This window comes from Lepisosteus oculatus, chromosome 23 (assembly GCF_040954835.1).
Source record: "Lepisosteus oculatus isolate fLepOcu1 chromosome 23, fLepOcu1.hap2, whole genome shotgun sequence".
In the NCBI taxonomy this organism is placed as follows: Eukaryota; Metazoa; Chordata; class Actinopteri; order Semionotiformes; family Lepisosteidae; genus Lepisosteus; species Lepisosteus oculatus.
This window is the reverse complement of record NC_090718.1, coordinates 3,601,372-3,613,020: the sequence shown is the minus strand read 5'-3', so window position 1 is coordinate 3,613,020 and position 11,649 is coordinate 3,601,372. Positions and strand designations below refer to the sequence as shown.

At 49.2% G+C, this 11,649-nt stretch overlaps 1 protein-coding gene across 2 annotated transcripts; it reads right to left on the bottom strand.

Annotated features, from left to right (window-relative positions):
• Positions 1 to 25: 25 nt before the first annotated feature.
• nop2 (NOP2 nucleolar protein homolog (yeast)) lies at positions 26 to 11,641 on the bottom strand. Of its 2 annotated transcripts, none has more exons than XM_069182711.1 (16): positions 11,552 to 11,641; positions 9,605 to 9,739; positions 9,213 to 9,255; positions 9,035 to 9,114; positions 8,472 to 8,725; positions 8,150 to 8,330; positions 7,740 to 7,939; positions 6,880 to 6,969; positions 6,604 to 6,691; positions 6,090 to 6,230; positions 5,039 to 5,178; positions 4,614 to 4,703; positions 4,054 to 4,176; positions 3,684 to 3,781; positions 1,572 to 1,702; positions 26 to 1,100 (listed from the first exon to the last, which is right to left on the bottom strand). In XM_069182711.1, exons 2-16 carry the CDS (start codon positions 9,708 to 9,710, stop codon positions 769 to 771), a joined length of 2,097 nt encoding a protein of 698 aa, XP_069038812.1. In that variant the 5' UTR covers positions 9,711 to 9,739; positions 11,552 to 11,641; the 3' UTR covers positions 26 to 768. The 2 variants fall into 2 exon arrangements, with proteins under 2 accessions (XP_069038812.1, XP_069038811.1); XM_069182710.1 differs by lacking the exon at positions 11,552 to 11,641 and adding an exon at positions 10,494 to 10,610.
• Positions 11,642 to 11,649: the final 8 nt, after the last annotated feature.

The following is an 11,649-nucleotide window of genomic DNA, read 5'->3' as shown; positions in this document are numbered from 1 at the left end:
TTATAAACTGAGATGACAATCGGACTCCCCTTGTCAGGGCTTTAACTTGATGTATTTAAAAAAGTACAGTGTGTATTTTTCTGATACGTTAACAGCACATTGTTTTTACATTTTCTGAATTACTTGTCAAAAACAATACAAAAATAATTCTGTAAAGACAGAGGGAACACAGACGCCTTAAATTGCTCTAAAAACGAAGAATGGGGAGCTGTGTCAGCATGTGATATGCCAAGGAACCAAAGGGAAGCTAATTGCAAACTTCAAAAGCATTTTTTTTCCTCTCTCGGCAATTAATTAACCTCTGCTTATTCCATTGTAAAAGGAAAACTGGGTGTTTAATTGAAAAAAAAAATAACATGCTGTCAATTATCTTAGAGATAAAGAAAATAGGATTGAACTGACATCACTGTGAGCTGGATTAGTTCCCAGAATTCCCCACTGGCACAAGAAGACTACGCAAACTTGGCAAGAGCCAGGAAGGGGGGTGGATGTATGAATCACTTAAGATGAAACTTTAACAAAGTCCACTCCCATAAAATTAACTTTAAAAGTCACAGCTTTCACAGAGGCAGCATTTTCCCGTGTGTCGTCAGGCTGCTTTCCTGAAAGGGACCATGGGAAGCATGGCCTTCAATATCATCACGTAGCTGTAGAACAACTGCATGTCCCAGAATGCCTTTGAGATCCAGACCCTGCTTGTCCCACAGCAAGGGAAGATGGGAAGCGTAGTATATACTCTGCTGCACTGTTGAGGACTTTTCACTCAGTCTAGTTTGGTTGCTTCGCTTTCTTAAACTTTTTAAACTTGTTCTTCCCCTTCGTGTCATTTTTCTTCCCCAGGTTCTGGCTCTTCTTCTTCTTCTCGAACCGGCTCCCTGCCTTCGACCCCCCCTTCTTCTCCCCGTCCGATTTCTTCACTTGCTGCTTCCCCTCTGGTTTCTTTTCCACCTTCGTCTTCCCTCCAGCCTTCTTTGCCTGTCCTTTCTCCCCCTCCCCTTTCTTCCGGGGGACGTTCTTTCCGTTGGCGTTTGACCCCTGCTTAGCAGAGCCCGTCGAGGTTTCGGCCCCGTTCTCCTTCGGCTGGGCGTCACCCACATCCTCTGACGGAGAGAGAGAGAGAGAGAACAGTTACACAGTTCCGCACGAGAGCTGCAGTTCCTCCTCCCACAGGCCAGAGGGCGCTGTCATAGTGTGTACAAGTGTAAATAGAGAATTTTATTAGCCATATACAATTTCTTGCATTAGGAATTTGTCTTTTTTTCATACCCCAGCTTGCTCTCCATGAGACACACAGACAGGGAGAGAGAAGCTTGGGGTCAGAGCGCAGGGTCAGTCATTTATACGGCGCCCCTGGAGCAGCGGGGGTGAAGGGCCTTGCTCAGGGGCCCGACAAACTCATCCTTATATGATAACTAAGGTACTAATGCACTGTCTCATGTTGAATATAGGCTTCAGTGTTAGTGAGACTGGCTCCATTTTGGCTCCACCCCAACTGACTGTCCTGTATGCAAGTGGACAGCATGTTAGAGCCAGCATGGCCGCCTGCAGGTTCCAGGGGTTTCTCTCTGTACCTGTGGTGGCAGTGGGAATGCTATTGGAGAACTTCTTGAACTTGGCCACGAAGAAGCCGTCCATGTTGTGAGTGTGGGGGTAGAACCGGCGGGTGAGACGGAGCGAGGGGTGGAAACGACGTTCCTTAAACCTGGAGAGAAAACGAAAGAAGAGGAGGCTATTCAGGGCTAGTAAATGCTTGAACACAAAGCCCATTAGCAACAGGGCTCAAAATCCGGCACGTCCCAGCAACCTTTTCCCCTTAACTAACGCTCTGGACGTGGCGATTTCCAAAGCACCCAGCATCCTGGTCTGCTCTGCCCCTGCTGGGATTCGACCCAGGTGGATCGCCAGCTCCGAGCCACACCCTGGACAGGAGGGAGCTCTGCTAGGTGTTGAGCCGGTGGGAGAGGTCTCTGCACCCTGTAGGTTTCTAGGAAGGTGATGTCATGTCTCTAATACATTAGGTGCTCTGGGGCACATTTCACAGGCACCAGTCAGAGCTGAATTGGGCATCAAGGGGGAGCCGGAGCCTGTGCTGGCAAACAAGGGGCAAACAAAGCAGGGTCCACCCTGGACGGGATGCCAATCCATCCCTTGGCACAAGCAGACACACAGACTCACACCAGGGCCAATTCTCCCAGAAGCCAATCAACCCACCAGCATGTCTTTATTTACAGTGGGAGGAAACCAGAGAAAACCCACACAAGCACAGGGAGAACATGCAAACTCCCCCACAGATAGCACCCCGGGTCTGGAATTGAACCCTGGGGCCCCGGCGTTATGAGGCAGCAATGCTAAGAGATGCGCCAGTGTGCTGCTCCAAAGCTAAAGCGACATTATCAAAACTGCAAGATCAGCTCCGTTAGCGATCCAGGGCCACGAACGGTCTGAGCGCATCGCTGCGTGCTCTCTTGAAATCTGTCTGGAAACTGGGTCGGGCAGAGTGACACTTATTGGTCATTATGAAATACAGCTGAGCTTGTTTCCAGCATCAGTGGATCAGTCTAGCTGTATGCAATACATGATCTATTGCAAAGCTGGAATAAAAATCTCACTTTGACAGTGTGTTGTCAGGCAGGAGACCCATGTAATAATGCACTTGTTTGATGATAATCGATTCCGATCATCCAACCTTAGTCAAAGACAATCCTTTAAACAGAAACTGTCTTTCTGCTACACATAAGGAAATTGGGAAAAAAAAAAAACAGGAGATAATATAAAACCAGAGAGAGAGCAATGGATTACTTGTACATGTTCAACACTGTTTTTTCCTTCATCACTCAAGTTCAGTAATACTGATGTCAAACGCTATACACCAGGAGAGGCCAAACATCAACTCTTCAGAGCCTCAATCCAACAGACTTTATCAGTCACCCTTAAAGCACCAACTTGCAAAGACGTGGAATACGTGTTTCCAGCAGATAAGCAAGTGAATTGGTTCCACTCAAAGCAGGAAGAGCCGGCGATCCCGACAGCTACAGGGCGCCGGGATTTGCTTTTCAAGTGAACAAGTGAAACGTCTCCAGAGGCTGAAACACAGACCCCCAGACAGGGCCTGGCCAAACTCCTGCTATATACTTGAACCATAGCAGTGTGGCTCAGTGCAGCAATCTGCAACATGACAACACATTTCCAAAACTCTGCAGCTAGACTACTAACTCACACCAGACTTTAAGTCTCTACTCTGTTTGCGTATGAAGTCACACATTCAATACAAGATCCGGTTGTGACTTTCAAGGCCCTGAACAATCTGGCTCCATCGTACATCTCTGAGCTCCTCCATGTTTACACTCCCTCTCATAGGCTCCAGTCAGCTGAGGCTGGGTCTGCTCACTGCACCCAGGACTAAATCTCGGACTTTTGGGGATTGTGCCTTTCCTGGTGCTGCTCCAGTGCTATGGAATGCCCTTCCTCAGACTCTATGGGAGATAAATTCTTTGATTCGCTCTGAATTGAAACTCAAAACTCAACCTTTTTATCACAGCATATGTCTGAGTGCCCTACATTCTATCACTATTAACCTGACTATTTTTTTACTGCCCCCACCCTACAAAGCTCACAGCGCTGCAGTGTTTGTGCTGCCTCTGCGTTTGTGCTTGGTGTTGTGCCGCAGGACGTTTTCTCCTCACCGGCTGAACCCCTCCTTCCCGAAGTCCAGCCCCGCCGGCACCAGCTTGACGTTCCTCTTCTTCAGGGCGTAGTCCACCACCCACTCGTTCTCTTCCACCTGCAAGCAGGCCACAGTGTCACAGTGCCGCTCCCCCGGCTGCAGTTCCCCCGCTCGGCCTGCCCAGTGCGAGGGGGGCGCTGTTTCCCCACCGGGGGCCCCGGCGGCGGCGGAGTGCTCAGGTCGCCGAGCGCAGTGCCACGCAGCGCCCGCACGCACAGAGGCAGGGAGGGGGGTAGGAGAGAGAGAGGCACAGGCAGGGGCGACGGAGGGGGAAGAGGGTTTTTACAGGCGGAGGAGAGAGCGAGCGAGCGAACGAGCGAGCGACGCACCATGATGGAGCAGGTGCAGTAGACCAGGTAGCCCCCGCTTTCCGAATCGGCGTCCACCGAGTCGATGGCCGACAGCAGGAGCTCCTTCTGCAGGTGAGCGTGACGCAGGACATCAGCCTGATCCTGAGGGAGAAGGGGGGTGGGGTTGTGAAAAAGGTAAAACGGAAACCTGGACCGGCACCACAGGGCATCAGGGCATGTGAACTGCACTGAGAGGGGGAGAGGGGGCTGGGGGCATGTTGCTTTAAAATGTGTGTGTGTGGGGGGGGATTACAGGTGTGCAGGTTGCTGTGGACACTGACAAAATGCACCAGAGGGGGGTTAAGATCCCTGCTGTCCACCAGGGGGAGGGTGGGCAGGGCGCAAAATCTTCAGCGCCTGCTGGTGAACTGCTGTGCACTGCTGCTGCAAGGACAGTATATTCCCACTCAGAAGTATCAGATTCCACGGCTTGAAAGCGAGGGCCACAGTGGGAGTGCCCGAAGAGGGCAAAGAAATCGACAGAGATGCTGCAACTTTAACCGAAGTCGCTAGAGAAGAGGTTTCAGCGTGGTCATTACTTTGCTGGTCTTGACGGACGGGTCTTTGGCGATAACTCCGGTACCAGTGCACGGGGCGTCCAGGAGGACTCTGTCAAAGCCGCCCATCACCTGCCAAGCAAACCAATCACAGACAACCGATCAGAGACCCGGACCACCGTGCGCCAGCCACCCCCCACGCAAGCCGCCAGAGAAGAGCCGGCGCATCACCCGCCACGCAGGCACAAATGCGGAAAACAAGGCGCACAGTGATGCAAACACACCGACTCCTCTACGACGATTGCCCCGCCCGCGCGCTGACGTGGATACGCCCCGGCTCAAACACGCACCCACTCATGGGTCCCATGGGACCGCGATCTGGCGTTCCGACACACGCTGGCCAACCCGCGTGCTGGCACCGACAGACACACGCGTGCACACACACACGCACACGCACACACACTGACCTTGGGGAAACTCCTGCCGTCGTAGTTGCAGACCACGGTGTTGCTGACGCCCAGCCTGTGCAGGTTACCCACCACACTCTTCAGTCTCTCTGCGCTGACGTCGTTGGCCACTATCACCCCCGTGTTCTTCATCAGCTGAGCTGAGGGAATCAGTGCACAGTCATGAACATGGACAGATCATAAAGACCTCGGTACACACTCCTACCACAGCGTGAGTTTCTGTAATGACCCTCCAGATACTCCTCACACAGAAACATCAATACTGTCCCTAACTCAGAGTTTAAGCACCAGATTAGTATGGATCCCTATCATACACCCAGAAGACATATCTCAGACATATTAATACAGACCTTAACCTTAGAGAGTCTCCCAACACACATTAATACAGACCCTAAAACAGAGCTGAGAGATTAATACAGATGCTTACAAAGAGCCTAGGGACACCTTACAGATTAAGACACATATTATAAATCCTGGGGACACATCTAATACACATTAATGCAGATCTTCATAAAATCTTCAAGACACTCCTCACACACACATTAATATAGACCCTAGAGACACTCCTCACCCACAGAGATTAATACAGACCCTAATATAGACCCTAGAGACACACCTCACCCACAGAGATTAATACAGACCCTAATATAGACCCTAGAGACACACCTCACCCACAGAGATTAATACAGACCCTAATATAGACCCAACAGACACACCTCACCCACAGAGATTAATACAGACCCTAATATAGACCCTAGAGACACACCTCACCCACAGAAATTAATACAGACCCTAATATAGACCCTAGAGAAACTCCTCACCCACAGAGATCAATACAGACTCTAATATAGACCCTAGAGATATACCTCACTCACAAAGATTAATACTGTATCTAAAAGAGACTTCCAAGACATAAATATTAACTTAGACCCAAGGGCAGGGACCTTCACTTCAGTAAATGAAAATCAAGTAACTAATGCGCAGGAAGGACCTAAGTCTGACCTGGCCTGCCACAAACAGACAGTTGCACTGTGCGGTCAGTTTTACTTACCCATGTAAGTCGTCTTGCCACCCGGGGCAGCGCTCATGTCCAGCACTTTCTCCCCCTCCTGGGGGGCGAGAGCCATTACAGGCAGGAGGCTGGAGGCGCCCTGGAGGATGTAGTGACCGGCCAGGTACTCCGGAGTGGCGCCTGGAAGGAAAGAGAGGTAGAGGTCCGTGCACTGTGCGCACACACTGACTGCCTGGATGGCGAGACAGCACCGACTCTCCCTTTGCTTTTGTCACACACTGATGGGGAAGCCTCCTGTCAGCGCCAGAAAGGAGAACCTTTTTCCCCGACTGACTGATCTGGTTAAAAAAGCAGTTAACCGCAATTCCTGACCTGGTGGGAAACGATCCGAAAAACTAAACCAGGACGAGCAACCACTACAGAGCCCGGCGGAGGAAATTTAAGATGGTGTCTCATGTGGGGAAGAGCAGGGTGTCACACGCAGGGAGCAACGAACAGCACAGGGGAAAACAGCGAGCCAGCGACGACCATGGCTCACGCAGCGCAGACTCACCGATGGGGACAGAGGAGTCGAAGATAACCAGCCCCACCTTAGACCACTTGCCCAGGGGATCGAGATTCACCCCACGGTTGATCAGAGCCTGAAAGAGGGAGGGGAGGAAAGGAGGTCACACCGAGCGGACGTTCACAGATCCAAAGGGAGCGGAGGGCTTGAAAACGGAGCTGGCGAGCAGCAGCTCTCCATGCGATCTCCAAGAGGAGGCCGCAATCCTTGCAGGATGATGATTACAGTCCGCTGGGGGGCTGCGGGAGGCTTGGGAGGTCTTACCTGGGCCAGGTCCCGCCTCCGCGTCTTCAGGGTGTTGGTCCGAATGGTGACTGGCCGCTGAATCTCATTGGCTTCCAAGAAATCGATCAGCTGGAGCAGGGGAGACACACAACGTGGGAATGGCGCAGACGAGTTATCTATCACCAACGGTGCTGACACAGGGCCTCCAGTATAGTAGACGACCCCTCCCACCCCTCCCATAAACTCTTTGCCTTCCTACTATCTGGGAAAAGAGATCCCAGTGTGCGGGCTAGCTCCACCAGACTCTGGAACAGCTGCTTCCTGCAGGCTCCTCAACACCCTGGAATCTACTTGCACCCACTCTAATTCCAGAAACAGGGCTTAAATCCCCCCAGTGTGTCGTGTATATTGTATTATGCATTTACCTTGTAATTCGCACTATGTGGGTCCTGTCTACAATATCTATGTCAGTGTCCTGTCTGTATTTGCACCGTGGACCAGGAGGAACGATATTTCGTTCCACTGTATACTTGTATACGGCTGGAATGACAAATAAACGTGAACTTGAACAGAGCATGCGCCTTGTCAGCCATCTTGGCTCTGCTCTTTCAACCATTTACATGTGACTTTGAGATGTTCCCTAGAGCCGAAATGGAGCCCGTTTCGCGAACGGCGGACAGCGCCGTGACACCTCGGCAGGCAGCGCAAGGGTCTGCCTCGTGCGATGAGGCTCGTACTTCCCGTCTGCTTACTCATTCGCCAGCCCCCAATTCCACAGGCAGGATGGGGGTCTGGTAGGCGGAAGGCCAGCGGCTGGTTGAACCCAAGCTGAAAAAAACGGGCCCCCTCAGCTCAGCAGATCCCACAGCCAGACCCTTCAATTCCCCATGGGCACTGACCTCCGCAGGGGGGAAGAGGTCCATGATCTGCTCGATGAGGTAGGTGTTGTAGCTGTAGTACATGGCCAGATCCTGCTTGAGGAGGGCCACGTACTCCCCCCTCTCCCTCCCCTCCTCCCGCTTGGCGCTGAAGTGTCCCAGGACGTCGACGTTGTCCTTAATCCGCTGGTGGATGGACTGCAGGTCCAGGGGCAGCAGGCCTGAGTGGGAGAGCACGGAGAAAAGGGACAGGGGGTGAGGGTTAACCAGCAGTTAAGGATGAGCGAATTAAAAAAAAAAATCATACAGCTATTTCAAATCCAAAATCAGCTGGGCAATTCCCGACAGCCAAACGGAGGCTGTTGCTAGGGGAATGGAGAAAAATGATCTGAAATCCGGCTTTCTCCCCCCCCCAAAGGAAGCAGGCCCACCCTCTCTCGCTCTCTCCTCTGAAGTGGGCAGCTGGAACTTCTCCATCTCGTCGGCAGCCGCAAGTGGGGCGTCACCCTCGCTCCCCGTCTCCTCCTCCTCATCCTCCTCTTCCTCGCTGTCCTCCTCCAGCTCCCTCTCCAACTTCTTCTGCTTCTTTGCCGCTCTCTCGATCGGCAGCAACTGGGGGGGCACAGCAGGAAGAGAGACAATGTCTTATTATAAAATAAGACATCAGTGCCTGCAAACCAAAGAAGTAAACTCTTCACCTCCACTGTTAACTTCTAACCAATCTTAAAGGGAGAACACCAGGCAGGCTTATACCTCCTCCCCGTCGCTGCCTTCTTCCTCTCCCTCATCGCTGTCCTCCGCCACTCCGTAGTCGTCTACCATCTCATCGTCATCCGTCTCAGCTTCCTCCTCCCCTCCCGCGCCCACGTCCTCCTCCCGGGCTTCTCCCTCGCTCCCTTCCTGCACCTCCTCTTCCTCAGCCTCCGAATCGCACTCGCTGTCGGACTGAGCCACGGGACGCTTCCGCTTCGCTGGCTTCAACCACTCGCTGTTCTCATCGCTGAAGCCTGAGTAAGTCAAATTGATTAATACAGACCCTACTATAGACCCTAGAGACACACCTCACACACAGAGAATAATACAGAGCCTACTATAGACCCTAGAGACACACCTCACACACACAGATTAATACAGAGCCTACTATAGACCCTAGAGACACACCTCACACACAGAGAATAATACAGAGCCTACTATAGACCCTAGAGACACTCCTCACACACAGAGATTCATACAGACCCTAATATAGACCCTAGAAACACAACTAATACATTTTGTTTATTCAGCAGACATTGTTTTAAGCATTAAGATTTGATTACCTTTCTTTGTCTGTTTTGGTTCTATTTCTGATTTTTCAGGCTTCTTAGGCTGGGAGGTGGGAACAGAACGCTTCACAGCACTATGGAGAAGTAACAATAGCAACAATCACAACTTGCAAGAAGCAGGGGAACAGCAATTTAAAATACCAAGAACAGTAGTGGTGATGATATTTCCTACCGTTTCCTTGCTCTGCTTCCAAGTCTTTTAGACGCACTATCACCTAAAAAAGGGAACACATTTTCAAATTATATTAGTGATTATTTTATTTAAAACAACTGTCTCACATCTCACACTGAAGTGACTCTGACATAATAATACTAATACTGGTAGAGTAATATGTTAACAATTGAGCCAGTTCACAGTCCAGTCAGTCCAGTCCAGCCTGGAGAGTCTCAGACTGCTCTGTCAGTGTCAGTGTGAGTCTGATTATAATCCCAGTAAAGAACTCATCCAGCTCCCAGTCCAGTCAGTCCAGTCCAGCCTGCTCTGTCAGTGGGAGTCTAAGCAGGTGGAGCTCATGTTAGTCCACCCAGTACATCACAGTCATAATGATCAGGATGGCTGCTTACCCTCCAGCAAGAAGTTGGGAATCTCTGTCTCTGCACCCTTCTGCTTTCTGGCCTTTCGTCCTGGCCCTCGCTTCTGCTTATTGGTGGGATCTAACTTCCGCCCCATGACTGACCTCTAAATTAACCAATCACAGCCTATACAAACGAAAATAAAATGAATTTAGACATATGATCTCGAACGTAACATGACAGATCCTGCAAAGCAAAACTTCGAATACTGGAAATCCTACAGATTCGCATGGCTTGATATTTCTTACAAATAAAATCCGTCTGGTTAAGAAAAAGAAAACACTGTTTAACAGATGTAGTTCAGAGAGAAATAACTAGAACGTCTACAAACCTGCAATCTACAAGAAAAAGCAAAGCGATATCAGATGTCTAAATCAATTATTAAAATACCAACAACATTTCACATTTGATAGGTTGCAGGCTACTGTGATGAAACCGCTGCACGATAGGAATCTGGTTTACCTCTATCACAATTTCACGGGGTACTAGTACTTCAGCTTCTAGTAACAGTACTTCGTTTTAATTTTAGTTGCTGACTAAAAGCGAACACATTTCCATAGCGTTTTTAAAGAAATCCTCCTCCGATCACTAATCAATCTACAGGCCACTAAGTTAAATTTGATCGGGGCAGGGTTTTTTTTTATTACCTTACCTTTTCTATGTCTTAACACTTCTTCTTTACTACTATCGTTTCACTTAATGTTTTAACGAGGATACGGCGGTAGTAAATAAACATCTCAATAGTTCGATTTCGTATTGAAGTTTTACAAGAATCCGTTTACAATCGTAACAGGACTTTAACCGCACAGTCAAGATTTCTCTCCCCCCACCCTCCTGTGTCCCTCGATTTTTTATATCTTTAAGTAAAAAGAAAACTCACTGGTTTGTAAAAGGCGAATCATCCAGCTCTAAAGTATTAAAAGTCCGGGCACATGCAGCCGTAGTAGCACGAACGAAAACGAGAAATGTGCGCAAAGACTGGCACGTGTTTCCGTCGCTTAGCAGAGAGAGCTATTTCCGTCGCATCCTTTATGACATCACGCAGAGCGCTTACCAAAACACACGCCGGTATAGAGCGGGTCTCCGTGACGTATTAAGAGCCTTTTTTTAACCTCTCGCGCTCCAAAGGCCGGCCATTAATAAGCTGAAGTGGTTTGTAAGAGCTCAAACTAACAGTTTTGGCAAGAGACGAGGCGGGTATTAATAGGCAAAGGTTTTGAAGGCAGCACGTTTTTCAAATACATTAATACGAAAAATATTTCATGCATTAGATTAAAAGACGTACGTAGATACTCTCACTAACTTGGGGGGTTATAACTTGCTGCTGCTTTGTTCAACAACGTTGATCAGAAGATTGAACTGAACACAAAAGTATAAATTCAGTCATTAAGTTATTTTAACAGAACTGAGACCGCCGGCACGTACGAACTTTCTTTATTTGGATGATCCTGGATTGTACTATCTGTGCACACTCAATTAAAAGTGGGAAAAGATCTGTTAGAGTTACAATTTAGGGTTCTGAAACAAAAAAAAAACATTAAGACAAACATATTTACAAAGGTTCGCTGTAGCAAGCTGTTGTAAACCACAGAACTCTTGTACCTGAAACTAAGAATTAACCTAAGGAAATAAATTCCGGTCAGCAGGGTGGAGTGAATCCAAGACACTGAACATATCGGGAAACTAACAATAATAATTAATAATAATCATTTAAAAGAAAAACCCAATGAAAAAAATAAAGACCTAGAGTGTACATGTACATAGAGGTAAAATGCTTCTATAAACAGTCAGAAATAGGTCTTTATTTAGTCTTGATTTGTCTCTCATGCATTATGAAAGTTATATTATTAAGGCTCCCAAAAGCCTCAGGTAGGCGCTGTGGCTCGGGGTGCAGTTATCAACTGCAGGTGTCCCGGCGTAAAGAAAAATACATCTCACCTGGGCACCAGCACGCGGGACCCTCCGTCGCCAGGCAACCGCAGTTCGGAAACAAATCCCCTAACGGACGGAGAGAGACGTTGCCGGCGGCAGCGCTG